The following is a 20,232-nucleotide window of genomic DNA, read 5'->3' on the forward strand; positions in this document are numbered from 1 at the left end:
CCGCCCCTGGCAAACACTCAACAGGTTATCTTTGATGACGTCTGGAAAGGAAAACAGGAAATTCTGTGTAGAAACGAAAAGTTCGAGACGTTTTCAAACGCAAAGGTGGGTATTACATAAAAAAAGAATATATAATTTCACGGAAATAGGCAGTATCTTAATGCCGTTGTTGCTGAAGAGGACGTGTGTTTGTTGTCCCTGCTGTTTTGGTCAGTAACTTTTCTTTTAATCGCTTAGCACAGTTAACGTTAGGTTTAAAAGTTACAGTTCCGCATCCAGGGGCATGACTAAGGTTAGTAGCTACATCAAGTGACAACATTGCCAATACAGTTTTTGTGTGTACAGTAAGTCAATAATATGCGAAGGCGCCTCAGTGTTAAGATAACGTTACCACCTTAGTTAGGACCTCGTTGAGTCATGTTATTCATCAAAACGTATGACTTCCACGTTACTTTCCATTATAGGTGTAGCTTTACCTCATTTTTTTTAGCAGGAGTTTACAGCGCCAAGCTAGTAAAATAATAGTGATTTTAGCGCTAATGTTTCGACACCTCCACTATATATTTACATTACACTGGATAACAGTACAATATGAGTAATATATATGGCTTCTATGTACACAGATGCAGCTATACAGTTAACCGTTACTTAATGAATATAACGTGAGCTGCACTGCGATTGTGTTGATATTATTGTGTGTGTGTGTGTGTGTGTGTGTGTGTGTGTGTGTGTGTGTGTGTGTGTGTGTGTGTGTTAAGATACAAATGCTCAGTATATTTCTGCATATAAGGAAGTTCCACGACCAGAACAAATATTCAACTCAGTTGACAATGTTCCTCTGATGTCGAATGTTTTAATGTTAAAGGCCACATTATGAATTAGTTATTTGAACGCTAACAGACTGATTATTCAATGTTAGTGGCATCCTTTAACCATTCCCATATTAGCACTGTAAACCAACTATGACGTGTACTAATTGTGTACATAACAAAACCGTATCTTACGGTAGAGAATAATAACATCTCTGCCGTCCTTTACAGCTGTCTCGCATAAAAAAAAAAGTATTTGCTGAGCTTTCTCAGTACTGTTGAAATATTGACTTCCCTCTTTAAGAGATGAAAATAATGGCGATTTCCAACTTGGGAAAAGTAATGAATATTTACATCCAATATAATGCTTGATTTATTCTGCCACTTTCACCCTTTGATTGCCCATTTTTGTCTTGCTCTCCACAGATGGCGTGCTTTGACAGCAATAAGGGGAGTTTGGAGGAGGACAGCTATGAAGGAGCTGTCGGTGGAGAGCTGTCCGGCTGTGCGTTGGCAATGCTGGAAAAGGAACGGGAATCTCTTCCCAGCCCTTCAGAGAGCCCTGGCACCTTCATCAGCAGCACCGCCACTAGTCTTCTGGCCACTGCAGCCCTCCAGGGCTATGATGTGGAGTTTGACCCGCCCCTAGAGAGTAAATATGAGTGCCCGATCTGTCTCATGGCTTTGAGGAATGCCATTCAAACACCCTGCGGTCACCGTTTCTGCAAGCACTGCATTGAGAAGTCTATTCGGTATGCTATTGTTGCAGCTCTCTTAAAATAAATGTGCTCTAGGTACAGTATGTGTCCGACACATTATCACACTGACTTTCCTGAACAAATATGAAATGCGCTGCTTTAAATGATGACTTTTCTTCCTCTTGCAAAACAGTGATACAGGACAGAGGTGTCCTGTGGACAACGAAAGGCTGTTAGAAGACCAGTTGTTTCCGGATAACTTTGCCAAACGGGAGATTCTGTCGCTAACTGTTCGCTGTCCAAACTCTGGCTGTGCTGAGAAAATGGAGCTCCGAGGTTTAGAGGTGAGTGCTTTAAAAGTGAAGGGCATCTCTGATTTTAAGCCCAACCAACACCATGAAAACAGACAAGTTAAAAGTCCAGAATTTAAAATGACATCGGGTTGCATAATACTATTGAAATGATACCACTACTTTAAAAGCACTGCCTCAATAAAAAATAAGGTAGTAAAAAAAAAAACAGGCAACAAGTAAGATACTTCCCCCGTCAACGCCACCATAGTCAGCACAGACTCTTCCTGCTGGCTGTTCCAATATTTCCTCACACTGTATGTCAAAAAAAAAAAAAAAATAAGTAAAGCACAGCATCTTTCTCCGGCGTGGACGATGAACTTGTTATATGGAAACCACTGCCGTCTGAATACAGAATAAAATCAACTGCATTGTTTCGGCGTCTTATTTTTTCCCCTCCCAGAACCATTTGGCGCAGTGTCAGTTTGCCACTGTGCCGTGCCCACAGTGCCAGCAGTCTGTGAGAAAGAGCCACCTCGAGGAGCACACAACTGTTGAGTGCCAGAGGAGACCGGTGTCATGTCCAGATTGTGTGGCACGCTTTGTTTATGAGGATAGCGAGGTAATGTGGACTCCCTTATCTATTTTATAGAATAGTTTCTACTGGGAAAAATCGTACAGCTGCATTGTGTCTCAGTGAGGGTAAGTCTCCTTACATATATCTGGTGTGGTTGCTCCTTTAGCTTCATGAGCAGCAGTGTCCCTTTGCCAACGTGAAGTGCCAGTACTGTGAGATGGATCTCATCAGAGACCAGGTGAGTTAGACGTCAGCGTCTGCCTTGAAAAAAAAAAAAAAGGGCCTCTGCTATAAAGTTTTTATAGCTGTGTGTTGTTAATCGTTTAAGGTAACTACTGTCAACAATAACTTCTCTTTTCATTAAAAAAAAACGCAACGCACCTAGCCGCAGTGCATGTCACAGTTGATGTGGGCATCCACCATTTCTGCAGCGAGTGCAATTGATGACGTTAAAATCATTTTCGGTATGAGACAGAAAAATTAGTTATTTCCAAGAGGGTTTCCTCATTACTTTTGTCCACAATTATACAGTAATAGCTGACTTGTTATAACAGATTTTTTTTTTTTTTTGGGTTTCAGATGGAATCTCATTGTGATACAGATTGCCCAAAAGCACCCATTGCCTGTAACTTTAGCACCTTTGGATGTAAGGAAAGGGTAGGTGGTCCGATGTTGATCTACACACTGTTAACTATGACTAATGACTATTAGTCGTATCGGTCCTGCAGCTCCAGTTGTCACAAAGAAAAACAATGTTTGCCTCTGCAGATGCAGCGCCACAACCTGGCTCAGCACATGCAGGAGTTCACGCAGATGCACATGCGCTACATGGCTGAGTTCCTGCGTGGCCTTAGCCTCAATGGCACCACACCCAAGTCCCCCTGGACGCTAGGACCTTCGGTTTCCCCTGAGGACCAAGGAGCTGCAGCATCAGGATCAGCCTGTAGCGGGCCCAGAGGAGCTGCGGGCTGCAGCAGCAACTGTGCCCCGTGTCCGCCTAGTGAGGAGACGCAGAGGCTCAGGGAGATGGATGGACGATTGGTAAGGCAGGATCACCAGCTGCGTGAGCTCATCATCTTAAAAGAAACACAGGTAAAGTATGTCCTCGAGCCTTGGATTCCAAATACTTGCATGCGGTTTTGTATGTGTAATCGCGATCCCAATTTGTGACGCACGTTGCCCAGCTACATTCCGCTGCCATGTCTTTGATCTCTTTCACATGTATCAGACGGTGCAGAAATGTAATAGGAAGTTACAGCAGATTCAACGCTACGCCCCCTGAGTAGACACGGGCATACGTGCAGTTGAGTGTCCCAAATGATGAGGGGTTAGGGTTAGGGTAGGGCAGGTTCATAATTAATAAAGGACCATAGACAACGTGTAAGCCTTTTGTCATTTGAAACCATTGTCCCACCTCTTCCACAGGCTGGCCATCTTGCAGAGTTAAGGCGTAGAGTGTCAATGCTGGAGGAGACAGTAAGGGAGCTGGAGTCGCAGCAGTGCAACGGTATCTTCATCTGGCGCCTCAAAGGTTTCTCTGTCCACCTGCGGAACCAAGAAGCGGGCCAGCCAGTGGTCGAGCACAGCCCCGGCTTCTACACAGGCCGTCCGGGCTACAAGCTGTGCCTGCGCTTACACCTGCAGACCCCCAACGCCCCGCGCTGCTCCAACTACATCTCCCTCTTTGTCCACACCATGCAAGGAGCTTTTGACGGGCAGCTGACCTGGCCGTTCCAGGGCACCATCCGCCTCACCATCCTAGACCAGGGCCCCGAGGGCCAGCACCACACGGAGGCGATGGAGACCAAACCAGACCTGCAGGCCTTCCAGAAGCCCACAATCCAGCGCAACCCCAAAGGATTCGGCTACGTCACCTTTCTGCACCTGCACCAGCTGAGTCAGAGAGCCTTTGTCAAAGATGACACTCTACTCATCCGCTGCGAGGTGACACCGCGTTTTGACAATATGCTTCACCGCGAGGGACCAACGGTGCAGCCTAGGGGGCACGAGGCCTCAGTTTCGAGGGACTGAAGTCAAACTCCGATCTATAGGATTATCATCATGCTGAGATGTCAGCACAGTACATCTGCCAGAACTGTGTTTCAAATACTGCTCGGTTCATGGTAATTCTTGGACATCAGCGGGGAGGAAAATCGATGTTCACACCCATTTTAAGGTTTGGACACTGCAAGTATGCTAGTATTTATTTCTTCACCAACTTTTAAAATGTCAGTGTGTTTTTTTGTTTTAATAAATATATACAGCACAATCCTTTTAATATATTTGAAATGGATGTAGTCACCCACAAGGTACCAACATTCAGCAAGCCTCATAAAATCAAATTTTGTACATTTTAAACAGCTCAACATCACCAGTTCAAGATGTGCACTTTAAAGATACCCTGTGGAGTTTTTGACCACTAGTGGCGCTATGGAGCAATGTTTGTTACAAGCAGATCTTCATTGTATTTTTAATTATTATTATTTTTTAATCTCATGCTCTACTATCAGACACAAGGATAAGCATGTATGCACAGGGGGCATGTGGGTGATGACGAGACACAAATTGTCAAAGACGCAGAGGGTGCTTACAAAAATGAGTAGTGCATACAAGCCATAAAAACTAAAAAGAAAAAGGCTAACCGGTTAAACTAATCCCCAAGGAACAGCGCCGGGCTGTGTAACAATTGTTGTTACTTGACCACAAGACACTAATGAAGATGGAAAAAGCAACTCACCACTGTGTCAACTCTCCTGCTGATTCCTGATGAACTGGCCGGTCAAAAATGTTCAAATGTAAACTTCAAAGAAAACGCCTAGCAAATAAAAGTAGGAAGGATGAACTTCAGCTGTGATATCTCTGCAATCGGAGCAGGCATCGGGGCAAGCGAGGAGGGATTAAACGCCGGCTGAGATCCCGGCCACGTGGAAGTTCTCTTGCCGAGCATCTCCGCAAGCCAAAGTACAAAGCGTACGAACCGTAATGTCCTTTTGTTTCGCCGAAACTTGGCTTAATCGTGGGAGTAGCGGACAACGCCGTTCAACCGGGTGACTCTTTTTCTACATGCTGTTGTGACAGAACAGATGACTCTGGGAAGAGGGGGGGAAAAAAACAAACAAACAAAAAAACGGGAGGAGTGGTGTAACTGCAGGAATATTAAAATAATATCCCGTTCCTGCTCACCTGATCCGGAGTTAACCGTCAAAACAAATGCAAGGCCGCGCGTCCTACGAAAGGACGTTTACGCCGCTCATTATCACAGCGGTCTACGCTCCACAACGGGCAAATACAGAGAGCTATAGGAGAATTATTACGGATCCAAACCACCCAGGTAACCTGGATACACCAGGCCAGCACTGAGGAGGAGCCTCTACCCTCAGGCCAGTAGGATCTCTTCCCTCTCCCACTGTGTAGCGGCCACAGTTGGAATTGTGACATGCTTTGATCCAAAATGACATTTTCCCATACCAAATAGGGCTGCACGATATGAGGAAAATATGCAATACGCGATAACGTCGTCGAATATCGCGGTAACGATATTACTTGCGGTAAATTAACAGATATTAGAGTGTACTCAGTTCTGCCTTGTTGTCGCTTTCAGTATTCTTTTAAAATACAACGGCTTGCTCGTTGAATTTAAAACAAATAATCATTTCTAACATTCTTTTTATTGAACAAATTGAACATTGACAGTGACAGGCACTACTAAAAAGAGAACGACACACACACACACACACTTTTTAAAGTGCTGTTTTCTACTGATATTTTCTTTCAACTAACACACAAAAAAAAAAAAAATCTCGTAGTGTCTTATGTCACAACCTTTCGCGATACGTACATCGCGCCAGTTGATGTTGTTACATAAGTTGATATATCGTGCAGCCGTAATACCAAATCATACAAGAAATGCCTGCAAAACAATGTAAGTGCCAAAAACACAAATGACTTCTGATCACCATTTGAGACCTTAGTCCAACAAACATACAACACATGCCATTCATGCGTGCAGCGAGTCAGCCAGAAAAGGATTCTGAAGTGCAAGGATCCCAAAATATGGAAACCTGAAGAACTTTATTTTATTTCTGCGTATGCGCCAGGTTAGCAACTTTCACTGGAATGAATCGGGGTGGCTATCTCGGAATACAGCATCCATTTATTTTAAAGTATCTATGGGGGAAACCAGATGCTGAGGAGTATCGTGTCAACTGGAGAAGACGAAGCAGCGAGTCTGTGCGTCAAACAATATACGTGACATCTGTTGGTTTCATGGTAGTACACTGTATATTCGGTGGCGGTGACATGGCGAGCAAACTTTAGCAATGTTCCAGCGAAGGATGAAGAAGACTACTCATTGATGTTGACATAGCTAATGCAAGATATTCAAAAGTCTTGCTTCGCAAATGTTGGACCTCAAGGAGACGTACGGTGTATTTTGATAAGAAACACTGACCGTAAACTTAGAACTCCCAGGGTACCTTTTTTAAAGTAAGCACATTTTAAAGAATAGGAATAGCAAAAGACATTAACGTGCATTCCAAATTCGGCATTTCGTGCCTCACTACTTTTGACTGCACTGTTCTTAGAGCGTCACGGTGACCTATCAGTTAACAAATGACAGCACCATTTGGTTACTCAACGTGGAGTTTCTGTTTACCTGGTTTCATCACCACTGCAGAGTTTAGCATAATACATGTTACAAGTTGCTCATTTTGCTTTTGACAGGATTGTTTTGGTGCCTTTCCTACCTAATGTGATCTGAAACGTGTTTTAAGAATTGATTTAAATCCATTATCATGGGTCAGTGTCTTTACTTCAAACCAATATGTTGCCTTGCTAAGTCTTTACGTGGTGTAAGTAATGTATTGTATTTTTTTGTTGTAGTATTGTTTCTCCATCTGTAACATTGTTGTGATGCCATTCAGTGATTTGACTGTAAAAACTTGATTCCTGTTATCAATTGAATGAGGTGTTTCTAATGAATTTCAGCATATGATCCGATACTGATGAAATTAGCCTTGAATTAAAGTTGAGCTCACTCACAGCTACTGTAGTGTCTGTCATTTGATGTCTTCTACTGACTTGGACCATACCTTAAGACATGAAGGGGGGGGGGGTGTCATTCCCCTCTCCCCCCTTTCAAGTCCAAGGCCAGCCACACACTGCGTGTGTGGTGTGAGCGTGGCGTTTCTGTTGCGTGGCGTTTTCTATGTCTTGGCACACCAGAAACATGTCTGACGCGGCGCTGCTGCTGCTGCTAGCCTGTTTCCCATTGATAACATGAAAAACCATGTTAAACATAAATATATACTGATTTGACTACAGCAAAGACAACGTCGGCAGTATGGACCGCAAAATAGGCTACAGAATATTTTGTTCTGTATTGACAGGTGCAATACTTGAAAAGCGATAATTATTTTTTTTGAAATTACATTTATATCTGCATTTATGTCAAAACATAGAGACTTTCAAACATCAGTGTCATTTATTAATATGTATTTGTGTGAAAATGACATATAAACATCTTTTCCTATTCTATTTTGCCTGGAAACGCTTCCAACACGCTTGCGTGTCGCGTGAAAAGCAGGCGTCGGTCCTATTTTTAGCATGCACGCGTTTTCGGCACGACTCGAGCCGCGCCTGAGACGTGCGTGTCACGCAGGCAGTGTGCAAGCTCTAACCTGTTAACATGGGAGCCAAAATAAAAACGGACACGCCACGCAGCTGACACGCTCACACCGCGCAGCCAGTGTGTGGCCGGCCTGTCCTGTACAAATAAAGGCCTGAAATGCCCCAAAAAATAAATCTTAAAAAAAAAATAAAGACATGGGGGGGAAATATTTTTTTATTTTCTATTTTTGCTTTCTTTAAACCAATGAGCCAAGCGTGTATACTTTTTGCTGCACTAAAGGACCTTGGTGAAATATTTGATATGAGAAAGAGAGTTGTCTCTTCTTACAACAACAGGAAGCTTTACAAGTGTTGAAAATGTGTCCTGAAATGCTGAAGTTATGTTTTCAGATAATTAAGATTTAGTAAAAAACATTTAAAGAGCCCATATTATGCTCATTTTCAGGTTCATAATTGTATTTTAAGGTTGTACCAGAATAGGTTTACATGGTTTAATTTTCAAAAAACACCATCTTTTTGTTGTACTGCACAGCTGTCTCTCACTGCTGCAGCTCCTCTTTTCACCTGGTCTCTGTTTTAGCTACAGAGTGAGACCTCTTTTCTTCTTCTTCTGTACTATCTTTGATTGCACTCGCACATGCGCAGTAGCTCAGATGTAGCTCATGTCAGCTAGCTAGCTCCATAGACAGTAAAAGAGAGGCTGTTTCTCCAACTTCCGTCAGTTACAAGGCAGGATTAGCTGGGAGACTTCTAAATGAGGGCGCACATGGAAGTAGTTCTTTTGTAGATTATGGTGAACTTGTGTGTGTTGTAGCAGTGCTTTGCTATTGAGAACGAGGTAGCATGCTAGCATTAGCGTTAGCATGCTAACGCTACCAGCTAACGGTTGCGGTTAGCCAGCACGTTTCGGCTTGTGATGTCACAAGCCGTGCCGATTTTGAACAGCTCACCCGGAGACTGAAGGCAGGACACATTCAGAAACCGTATCTCACTCAAAACAGCATGGATGGATTTTTTACAAAGTTTGTATGCGTGTGGAAGCAACAGAGACACAAAAGAACACCCCAAATCCCAGAAAATGTGTTTTTTTCATAATATGGGCACTTTAAACTTGAAAGCTTAACTTGTAAAAAGAATGAAATTCTTAAAGTGAATTGGTTTCTTAAGCTATATAACAAACAAACAAACAACACTCAAAAACCAAGGAGACATCTGTCAATACATTCAACATCATTTTGTCAATTTAAAGTCCAAACGCGATCCATGTCCCCTCTCCCCCAACAGCACCAACATCATAACCTCAACGTATTCTGAACATCTTACACATTGTATCATAAATAGCTGTCTGGGTGCGACCAGTTACTGAAATCACCTTTATGCATCAATGTAAGGGAACTTTTTGTTAGCTCCATATCCTGAGGGACCTGGTCTGGCTTCACCCTCTTCTTGTTTGACTTCTTTCTCTGGTTGATTTTGAGGTGTGTCCTTGGTGCTGCTTGCCTGGCAGCCTGTTAGAGACGCTGCAATTTCATGTCGTATTAATATTAAATTGGATCACAATGCATACAGTGAAAAGAGTATAATCTCAGTATTCTAATGTGTTAGAAGAGAATAGTATTTTCTTTTGTCCATTGTCACATGATTATCAGTTATGAGTCAATCTTTCCTGTTTCAGATTTGTGACTCACTTGGAGCTCTTGGAGCTTCTTTCCTGCATTTCAGCGTGCTTTGAGCAAAGCACTCTGCCATCCAGGACAACACCTCTCCACAATATCTGACCTAGACAAAGCCAGAAATGACTGAGGGTTATGCAAACTGTCTGTCAGATTACTTACAAGCTAATGTTATACAGAGGTGGAAAGAGTACAAAAATATTCTACTTAAAGTGACTATATGTAACTTTTAAAGGTCCTACGACATGCTGCTTTTTGGATGCTTTTATATAGGCCTTAGTGGTCCCCTAATACTGTATCTGAAGTCTCTTTTATATAGGCCTTAGTGGTCCCCTAATACTGTATCTGAAGTCTCTTTTATATAGGCCTTAGTGGTCTCCCTAATACTGTATCTGAAGTCTCTTTTATATAGGCCTTAGTGGTCTCCTAATGCTGTGTCTGAAGTCTCTTTTATATAGGCCTTAGTGGTCTCCTAATGCTGTGTCTGAAGTCTCTTTTATATAGGCCTTAGTGGTCCCCCTAATACTGTATCTGAAGTCTCTTTTATATAGGCCTTAGTGGTCCCCTAATACTGTATCTGAAGTCTCTTTTATATAGGCCTTAGTGGTCTCCCTAATACTGTATCTGAAGTCTCTTTTATATAGGCCTTAGTGGTCCCCTAATACTGTATCTGAAGTCTCTTTCCCGAAATTCAGCCTTGGTGCAGAATTACAGCCACTAGAGCCAGGATGTGCTTAGGATGTGCCATTTCTGTGTCTGTAGCTTTAAATGCTATTGAGGAGGAGAGGGGGGGGTGTGGCCTTGACCAACTGCCACTTTGCTTGTTTGAAAGCCATGATGCCTCTCTCTCATGGGTGGGCCAAATTCTCTGGGCGGGCAAAGCAGAGAAAGAGGAGGTAACCTTTCCCCTTATGACATCATAAAGGGAAGATTCCAGATCGGCCCATCTGAGCTTTCATTTTCTCAAAGGCAGAGCAGGATACCCAGAGCTCGGTTTACACCTATCACCATTTCTAGCCACTGGGGGACCATAGGCAGGCTGGGGGAACTCATATTAATGTTAAAAAACCTCATAAACTGAAATTGTCATGCCATGGGACCTTTAAATGTTTCTGAAACTGTATAATTGTTCATCTGATGATCATAAATGACCTGTAACAGCAAACGAGACTAACAGTGAAAAGAACGCTATTTTTATATAGTTTTTTATTAATGCCTCTGCCCAGGTCCGATTTCCCCTGCAAAGTCACAGCATGATTTACGGCAGGTAGACGGCGCTACAGTAACACATTCTGAAGGGTCACAGATGTTAGCGTTAACACCGGAAAAGCCCGTGTTATTGTATCCAGCCAGGTAACAAGTAGCAGGAGATTTCTTCATATAGGCCTAACTGTATTGTAATTTTCATTTTAGAAGTTATGACTGTTGTAGTAACGGCTGACACTGGGGCAGGGCAGGGCCATCACAGAAGAAAGGAAATTAAACGAAGAACCACTAAAAGCTAAAAAGGGAAAGTGAAAGACGACGGGCAAAATCTGATTCACACTCGTTCGGGCTTTCAACAGATGGAGACAGTTACAGGATTGTAAATGATTCAAAACCGACCCCGGATTGGCCCTCAGGTATGTAATATGTCTATTTCGTTCATAAAATAACTTTAGATTGCGCAATGTGGTTGTACGTCAGTAACCTATATTGAATGACGCCCCCCTTCCATTTAGCGCGCACGTTTTATTCCTTTTGGTCCGTGTTTGTGTTGGTCTACTGTTTTCTTTTCCCTTGTCCCCCTGTACTTAAAGAGTCCCTGGGTCTCATGAAATGCGCTATATAAATCAATATTACATTATTATATAATATTATTATTACGTTGGCTATAACAAACTCGTAACGTTAATGCTTTGGCTTGTGACACAGTGACAGTGATACCCGGTTTAGCTCATGATTTAGCCAGGCTAAGTTACTGTATGAAACACTTGAAATGCAACGATGCATCTGTAACATATTCTCTTCTTGTAAATTAATGATTTTCATCACAACTATATGACCTTCCCGGTAACAGTGACTGACTCAGTATTCTACAGTGGGCAAAACAGCACCGTAAAGAAAAGACCTTTATGACAGCAGGTGTGGTAAAAACACTACCGCTAGAATTTCTAACTGCGTGTCAATCACTGCTCATGCACACGCATTCATTCTCCCTTGTGGGGGGGAGGGGCTTAGGAGACCGTTTTGGGCTTTAGCGGAAAGGGGGGAGGGACTGAGAAGTTGTCAGTGTTCACATTTTTTGGCTAAGGCCTGGATCTTCACAATCCTACCTACAGCACCTTTAAGTAAATGTACTATTACTTGGATGAACCTTCACTTACGTACAAGTAAAATTACCGGTATAAAAATAGCTTATATAAAATTTTATCAGAGTAAAAATGACTTAGTTACTTTTTTAACAAACTAGTTGTTTTTATTTAAAGGAACACCTTACCTTTACAATTTAGAGTGCAATAACAAAATAAAACGTGTAGACAAAAGGCTTTTAAAACATTTAGGGAGGTATCATGGGTCATTTTTCCTTTGAGTTCAACCACAGCAGAATTTAACGGGGTTTCGCTTTTAGCTTCTAGCTCTACACGGTGTCTGACTTTTCCATCTCCATCTTTCTTGTGATTTAAGCGACAGTAAACACAAACTGACGCTGCCCATCCTGCCCATTATTCACTGTAGTAGTTTCCGGGGAGTTTTCCAGTAACGTGAGTAATTGTAATTCGTTACTTTCCACCTTTGGTGTTATATGAAATAGGAAAATGCAACTTGATTATGGGCCATACATGGTGCTGTTGAGGTCACTTTTCCAGGTTTACCTGAGCCTCCATGGATGCCATTCGTTTCTCTTGGTCCTTGAACCCACCAACAATCGTCAGCAAGCTCTGAACCCTTGGTCACAAACACAAATCAGTTAAAATTCTATTTAATGTTGCAATCATCAATTTCTTACCACTGTGAGGCGGACAAGCTTTAAAACAGGCTACAGTCTGGTGCTGGGCAGGTAGTGTCCAGTGGGTTTATCAGAGCGCGTTTGCTTAAAAGATTATACCTTCTCATACTCCTACTATATAGACAGTTTACTGATTTTTACAAAATTACAAAAGAACAATTACTTTGAGGAGGTACTCTTAAGTCTCTCTTCACTGCTCTCCCAATGCTGGCGCTCCAGTTTGGTCAGGTAGTTCTCTTTCTGCACCGTCTCCCATGTTATCAGCCTCTGGTCTAGCCCCGCTGGCAGCTCCTTCTCTGGCAAAACACACAAGGAGGCAGTCCAATAACCAATTAACCAACAGCAGCAATTGCCATGGATAAAGCAGGTGAAGGACAGCGATAAGCACACAGTTTGTTTTTCAGTATTTCTTTTTAATTTAGCCAGATAAGACCCAACAAACTATTTCAATATCTGTTTGAAATAAAGTAGGATGGGCGTAATAGCTCCTCATTAAAATATGCAGATATAACCTCCACATAACAATCAACTCTGCAACCACTAACATCCTGCTTATTTTACTTTTATTTTTGGTGCTGAACAGGTGTGTGTGTGTGTGTGTGTGTGTGTGTGTGTGTGTGTGTGTGTGTGTGTGTGTGTGTGTGTGTGTGTGTGTGTCACAATGTGCCTTATATTGATGTAGGATTTGTGATCTTGTGGTCTTCTTGTTTTGTTAGATGTTGTCATGTTTTTACTGTTGGATTTAAATTGTGCCCTGCCTAGGGACTGCAGATGTAAATTAGCCTAAGGCTAACTCTGGTACAGTGCATCAAATGGCAACATTTATGTTAAAAATTGCACATGGTCCCTGACAAATAAAATGAATAAAAATAATACCAAGGTGCTCCTGCTTGGACGCAGGCTGTTTAAACAGGCTGAGGAGAAGCTGAGAGAGGTGGCTGATGATGATGAAGGGTGGGGCTAATGCTGGACGGCTGTGGTATTCTACAATCAGGTTGTATCTCTGGAACTTCCAGAAGATGTCTGCGTTTTCTTGCACTACCTGGAATGTGTAGCTGCAGATGGTTAAAAAAAGAAAAGAAAAGAAGAACAAAAAGCCAATAAAATCAGTTTGTGTTTTTTGATTTTATAATGTACAAAAAAGCCACAAGCATATGTAAACCCATGTCATCAGACAAGACAAACATATGGAGGGGTTTCTGGATTCCCAGCCTCTGACCTGAACATGGCAATGAGCAGGTTTAGCAGCAGGACATTGGTGACAAGGAGGAAGATGACCAGCAGCAGGATGACGAGCCAGTTGGCATAGACGTTGGGACATGGCGGCCGTAGGCCCATGATAATCTCCTGTGAGTCATTGGTGCAGTTAATGTCGGGCATGCGAGCAGCTGTGCTCCGTTAAATGAAAGAACAGTAACATTAGATTAGAAGACATAACATTCAGGCCAACGGAAAGCATGGCAGATTGCATAAATGGTTCAAATATAGCATTTACAGTGCACATTTTTCTAAAAAGGTTCATGTTCTATACCTTAAATAAATACAGAAATGAGTATTTACAGTAACACTTTACTTGAAGGTATCTACATAAGAGTGACATGACACTGTCATGACCACAACAACCCTAACTCTAACACTAACCCTAACCATAAGTTGTCATGACAAAAAACGAATGACACTTATTAAAAGAAGCGTTATGTCATAAACGTTTATGACTTGTTTTTAATGTTTATGACACGTTCATGACAGTGTCATGTCACTCTTATGTGGATACCTTCAAGTAAAGTGTAACCGTATTGACTGTAATTTACCATCTATTTCCTCCAAGGGGATCTGGCCAAAAATGTGCAGGTATGGGCGGTACAAGGCTCTGCGAAACACCCAGTCAATCCTTGGGTCATCTGGGTGGAGAAGAGCCTGGGTGGCAACACCGTATGCAATCATCCACACACTCAGGAAAAAAAGGAAGAAGAACACATCCTTCATCTGTAAAGGAGAAACAGACGCGTTTTTAATCGTCCTAATTGGCTACACGAGGTCTACCAATGGTTTCGTCTATGACCACGAACATCGCTTAAAATGTTCATAATTAGAATGTTGAGATATTTGGTCACCATTCTTTCCACGATGATGATCTTGGGGCCCAGCTGCTTATGAATGGCAAAGATGTGGATCAGACGTAGAGTGAATACCATGAAGTCTATCGCCAGAACTGTCCTTCCTGCCTCATACGTGTTGTTAGCCATCCTGCGAAATCAAAGAAAACAGATATTATTTACTGCGTGGTTCCCTACCCCTTCCCGTTCAGTAATTTGTTCACTTCCTCCCTTATTTTAATGATCTGGCCTCCCCCATCGTAAAACAACAAAACTAGAGCCCATTGTGTTGTGTTTTATTTCTTCAGTGTCACCGATGTCATTTAAGGTTAATTACCTGCATGAAACCCCAACGACAAAGAGTGAGATGGCAACCATGTCACACTTGTTCCAGTTGTCCTCTACATAGAGTTTGAACTTCTTCAAGATGTTAATCTCTTCATCCGTGAAGAAGCTCTGCATCATAAAAGATAGTTTATGCATTACTATAGGACATCATTTTTTTTTTGTAAATGTGAGACAAAAAAAAAGGTAGTTCATTAGAAAACCAGAGCCAGCAATTTTCCAGCAACCTTATCTTTGGTATGATGAGTGTGATGTGAAATGTAGTTCTGTTGCCACACTGAGTCTGGCTTTGAAAAATCCAACTCTAAATCCAACATTTTGTTAGCATATTCATTAGCTTCAGTAGCATTAGTAATTTAATAGGAAGTGATATGTGTAACAGTTTTGTTTTGCTATGACAGAAATTAAAATAAATTGTTTACTGTGCCTGGTCTTCATGTGTATCCTTGAGATGTTTTTTTGAAAATATTGGGACTCTTTTGTGCAGTCGGACTGAAATATTAACGTTATGAACTTAAAAAAAACAATTTCGAAATGTATGTGCTACTGTAAAGTGTTTGTGTGTTCACACCATATAAATAGTTGCAGTTGTTAAGAAATGAGGCTATAATAAACCTTTTCAACCTTTTTAAACTAGGTTAACCATGTAAAAAGGCCCTCTGCCAGTTCATACACTGGAGTCCTATTCAGACACACCTGCAGTCCAAAGGGATCACAGGTGCACAGCCCTGCTGCTTTACAAGCACCTGCAGTGTCCCACATACACCTGTAAGTGCATCAAAAAAAGCAGTGCTTGGTCCCTCAACGGCACAGTTGGTTTGAGAGCAAGCTGAGGGAAGTATGCTGTTTTCATAAAGTGATAGACTGGTGTGTCCAACCACAAAGCCCAACATGACGACCAAATAGTCAAAGTACTGATGACAAGTTGTCAGAGTTGTCTTAAAGGACAAATCCGGCGCAAAATGAACCTAGGGGTTAATAACACGTGTGTACAAAGTCGACCGTTCTCTGGGATATGTTTTCATGCTAATCGAATGTGACCAGTTTTAGCCTAAACCGCTAATTAGCTTATAACGCTAGTCGTCAGGGCACGGGTAAAGTAAAAAGAAATCACTATTTCTATACCACTAACGAGGCTCAAAATAGCACCACACTTCCACGGTAGCATAATGAGGGTCACTACGTGTAAACCGAAGCATGAAAAGATAGTTTATAAAGACAGTACCGTTCACGTATACGGGCAGGCGCCATCTTGGGAAAACAGTCACGATCAGTCGAATGACGAACGCCGTGCTTGAGCTATGTTACTATGAGCTATGTAACTGGTCGCTCAACTGGTCGTGACTGTTTTCCCAAGATGGCGCCTGCCTGTATACGTGAACGGTACTGTCTTTATAAACGTAATAAAAAAATCTTTTTTTTACATAAATCTTTTTAATAAACTGTCTGTACACTTACAAAGTTCTCAATGCTTCGGTTTACATGTAGGGACCCTCATACCAAAGCATTGAGAACTTTGTAAGTGTACAGACCGCAACTTGTCATCAGTACTTTGACTATTTGGTCGTCATGTTGGGCTTTGTGGTTGGACACTATGTTTAAGCGGCAGAATTCCCCAACAAACTGTTTTGATAAAAGCAGTAGTGGAGTCTGCTCCTCAATGGCTATTTGCAGCACTGCTGATGGTGTCTGACCTTTGCAGGGCATAAATGATTCGCATTAGTTTCTGTAAACTAGGTATAAGGTGTAGAGTTAGATACTCACTATAAACCAATCAAATGTCATCACAGATGCATTGGTGTTGGTTTAATATAAGGATATAATTATACATTCTGTACAAATAACAATAGTACAGCTCTGATTATCTAAAGTCTCTCCTAGACTGACATTATACACATTTCTGGAATAATAAACTAATAGCACTAAAATGTGAGGACACCAGTGACGACTGATGCAATGAGACACTACATATTGCTACCAGCTTATATCAATTCAGGCAATCACATATTGGTTTCCACATCTTTGAGAAGTATGGTGAGAATAGAGGCCCCTGTGGAATTGTCTTCCTTCAGGGAGAGGTATGCAGCCCTGGGCTTGGTAGCATGGTATAGGGCCGCCTGCAGCAGTGTGGTTCTTTATTTGGAAACCTGTGCCATATTTCTGTCAGCTCAGGGAATTTCTGAGATGCATGTTGAAAAAGTGAGCCGAGGGAACAAGGCCTGTCTCATCTTGGGCTTTTGTGCCCAAGGGAGAAGGCTCAGCGGCATCAGTGCAATAAGGGATCGTGCTTGTCTGTCCCAGCTCACTGGGAGGGAGTCAGGCAGAAAGGTGAAAGGCTTATGAATCCTTAAAACCCCAGAGAGAATGAGCTTATTGGAGCGATTCACACGACCTCAGAGATGACTGACTTTTCAGGCCTGAATGCTGTCGTGCAAACCCATCTAATAACAGTGCTTCAGAATGGGTGTGACACTGCATGGGTAGATGTAGACAGATCCTTAACAAAAGTAATCACTAAATAATGATCTGAGGAACTCGAAACGTGTTTGAAAAGATGAAACGGCATTACAAAAAGGCACCAGTGAGACTGGATGCTTTGACGTTCACCTGTCGAAGTTCCTCCAGCACCAAGGTGAAGACCCAGAAGTAGAGAATGATTTCTTGGGCTCCAGGGCCAAGGGGAGGCGGCGGACGGAAGTCTAGCAGGAGCACGTAGGTGAAGAGGAAGAGGAAGGCAAAGTACATGATGACATTACCGAGGAACACAGTGACAGCAGCACTCCAGAAGCGACGCCAGCGGCGGAGCAGGAAACGCCACCAGACAGAGGCACAGCTCTGAGTTGCTGGAGCTCCAGGGGAAGAGTCCCTGGGGGGGGGGGAGAGTAGGAAAGAAATGCTTCTTGAACTTTTTTTTTTTTTACACACAAAACATAAGTTTTATGTTGTGCCGTCACTGTTGAACACAGTGTGAGCACATACGGGAGTAAATCTGTTTCATCGGCTCAAATTCAACAGGCCAAATTCAGCTGCAAATGTAATGTTTAAAGTGTTAACATCCGGGAACCCAAGGAAAAGCAATGGATTCTAGAATCTAGATTGGGAGTTTGCCGTAGTAGCTGCAGCCAACAACTGGAAACTTTTTACAATTTTCGTCACTTCACTTCTGAGACTTTTTTATGCGAGAAATCAACTGCGTAGAGTTTGAATATGGGCAGTTTTACAAAAATTGATGGCCATCTGCACATTTGCTCCGATGTTGTCGGACTTGAGAAGCTCCAGTCTGACGAGACAGCCAGCTGGTGGCGGCCGGGATCGCTTGCTCGCCGGCTGACCAGTGATGCTCACAGACCCCGCTGTCAGCTGCAAGTCTCTCAGTAGACTCATGGACAAGTTTATTTCCTCAATCGTTTGTTTAAACAACAAAACACAATTGTCCATTATAAAGGCCCTGATACACCAACCGGATTCTCGGCCGTCGGACAGTCTGGCGAGGTCAGCCACCCGAGTCTGTTCGGTGTGTACCGTTCCATTGTGAGTCGGAGGAGCCGTTGGCCTTCATTTGGTTGTTCAATGGCTTTTTACTTTCAAAATCCGATGAAACAGATTTACTTCCATTAGCGCATGTGGTGGGTTTTAGCGCGTTTTACTCATTTTTATTATATGTCGTTTGCATTTTGTTATGTTTTTGTTCAAGTCTGCGTGTATTCAATAAGGTTGGAGTTAAACTGAAAATGTGAATCAGTGTGGTGCATCTGACTTTTATACTTTTATCCAGCACAGCTTTATTGTTAGTATACAATGCAGGGTAATTCATGCTACATATTTTAGAAAGAAATAATGAGAATAAGAATAAGAAATTGATCAGTCAGACATCTTAAATAATGATTAACAAAGATATTTTTTCAGATTATGTATCAGGAATTTCAGCTGCAAACTCACATGTGGTCATCGTCGTCAGTTAACAGTAAAGCCTTTTCTGTGTCCAGACTGTCCAGCTCCACAAACTGCTCGCGGCTATTACGATTATCAAGTTCCTCGTCACTGAGAAACACATAAGAGTGTCAGCGCACACGCCAAAGAGGCGTACAGTGCATCCACGTTGATAAGACAAAATGGTGGGGCAGGATGAGATTGATCACCTGAACTTTATGAGGTTGGTCCAGATGAGTGGTGGACAGAAGAAACACACCACGAGTTTGGAGATGGCTGTGTCTGTCGTCATCGCCCCCCACCAAATCTTTGTGAGGAGGGCCTGCAGTAAAGGTTTCCTTTTGTGTCATTTGGGTTCAAATCAGACAGGGTTACACAGCAGGGACAAACTAACTTAAAGTGCTCATATTGTGCTTTGGGGCTTTTCCCCTTTCCTTTATTGTGTTACATATCTTTTGTGTGCATGTTATAGGTTTACAAAGTGAAAAAGCCAACAGGAAATCTGGAGGAATCTCCAACAGGAAACACTGTTCACCAACTGCTCCAAACAGCTCTATCGTAGTCCAGCCTTTACTTCCGTGACAAACGTGCGTCACTTTGTAACACACGTTATAATGCTCGCCTAGCGGTGCTTACCTAGGTACTGCGCATGTGCGACTCCCAACAAAGATGGAACAGAAGTGAGATGCCTCACTCTGTAGCTAAAACAGAGAGCTCAACACACAGGGTGAAAAGAGGAGCTGCAGCAATGTGCAGTACAACAAAAATATGGTATTTTTTAAAAATTAAACCATGTAAACCTATTCTGGTAGGACCTCTAAATACAATTATGAACCTGAAAATGAGTATAATATGAGCACTTTAACATCTGAATTAAGTTTTCCACAAGAGGGCATCATAGGCATAGAGTACTTCTGCCTTACAGTCTTGTGGCTAAATCCATAGAAGCATCATAGAGGGAGTTACTTCAACTGAGACAGAAGAGCAAAAATTTTCATTTTCCCCTCCTCATTAAACCATTTCATAGGACGTGTGATCAGTTTCCTTTTCCACAGCTGACTAGTCGCAGTGTGATGAGTCAGTTACATGCAAGGACATCTGATGCTTAGTCATGGGTTTGTCCATCTTCTGTACCAGACCAGTAAAATCCCCATTCTCTTGAAACATTGTGCAGCTTTAAATAACTTTTAGTTCCTT

The 20,232-nt window shown here is 42.3% G+C and overlaps 2 protein-coding genes across 4 annotated transcripts in view; one reads left to right on the forward strand and one right to left on the reverse strand.

The window, feature by feature from the left end:
* The first annotated feature begins 19 nt into the window (after window positions 1–19).
* Window positions 20–5,493, forward strand: traf6 (TNF receptor-associated factor 6). Of its 3 annotated transcripts, XM_078265094.1 has the most exons (9): window positions 50–105; window positions 238–292; window positions 1,236–1,561; window positions 1,701–1,851; window positions 2,261–2,419; window positions 2,541–2,612; window positions 2,954–3,031; window positions 3,143–3,466; window positions 3,800–5,493. In XM_078265094.1, exons 2-9 carry the CDS (start codon window positions 284–286, stop codon window positions 4,403–4,405), a joined length of 1,725 nt encoding a protein of 574 aa, XP_078121220.1. In that variant the 5' UTR covers window positions 50–105; window positions 238–283; the 3' UTR covers window positions 4,406–5,493. The 3 variants fall into 3 exon arrangements, with proteins under 3 accessions (XP_078121335.1, XP_078121304.1, XP_078121220.1); XM_078265209.1 differs by lacking the exon at window positions 238–292 and having other exon boundaries at window positions 20–105; XM_078265178.1 differs by lacking the exon at window positions 238–292 and having other exon boundaries at window positions 43–209.
* Window positions 5,494–6,023: 530 nt separating this feature from the next.
* trpm5 (transient receptor potential cation channel, subfamily M, member 5) overlaps window positions 6,024–20,232 on the reverse strand; it is a 33,496-nt gene continuing 19,287 nt past the window's right edge. Inside the window, exons 15-26 of the mRNA XM_078264843.1 lie at window positions 19,245–19,357; window positions 19,045–19,146; window positions 17,713–17,971; window positions 15,098–15,216; window positions 14,779–14,911; window positions 14,476–14,650; window positions 13,884–14,052; window positions 13,541–13,719; window positions 12,828–12,960; window positions 12,531–12,603; window positions 9,691–9,781; window positions 6,024–9,522 (exon numbers count right to left, since the gene is read on the reverse strand). Of these exons, the coding sequence (XP_078120969.1) occupies window positions 9,377–9,522; window positions 9,691–9,781; window positions 12,531–12,603; window positions 12,828–12,960; window positions 13,541–13,719; window positions 13,884–14,052; window positions 14,476–14,650; window positions 14,779–14,911; window positions 15,098–15,216; window positions 17,713–17,971; window positions 19,045–19,146; window positions 19,245–19,357 (1,692 nt within the window). The 3' untranslated portion in view covers window positions 6,024–9,376. The remainder of the gene's footprint in view (window positions 9,523–9,690; window positions 9,782–12,530; window positions 12,604–12,827; window positions 12,961–13,540; window positions 13,720–13,883; window positions 14,053–14,475; window positions 14,651–14,778; window positions 14,912–15,097; window positions 15,217–17,712; window positions 17,972–19,044; window positions 19,147–19,244; window positions 19,358–20,232) is intronic.

The sequence above is a fragment of the Sander vitreus genome, chromosome 1, assembly GCF_031162955.1.
Source record: "Sander vitreus isolate 19-12246 chromosome 1, sanVit1, whole genome shotgun sequence".
Lineage (NCBI taxonomy): Eukaryota > Metazoa > Chordata > Actinopteri > Perciformes > Percidae > Sander > Sander vitreus.

Coding starts and splice junctions, on each gene's coding strand:
- traf6 (XM_078265094.1), top strand. Junction 2,420..2,540: donor TTGTTTATGAGGATAGCGAG/GTAATGTGGACT, acceptor TTGCTCCTTTAG/CTTCATGAGCAGCAGTGTCC. Junction 3,032..3,142: donor CCTTTGGATGTAAGGAAAGG/GTAGGTGGTCCG, acceptor TTGCCTCTGCAG/ATGCAGCGCCACAACCTGGC.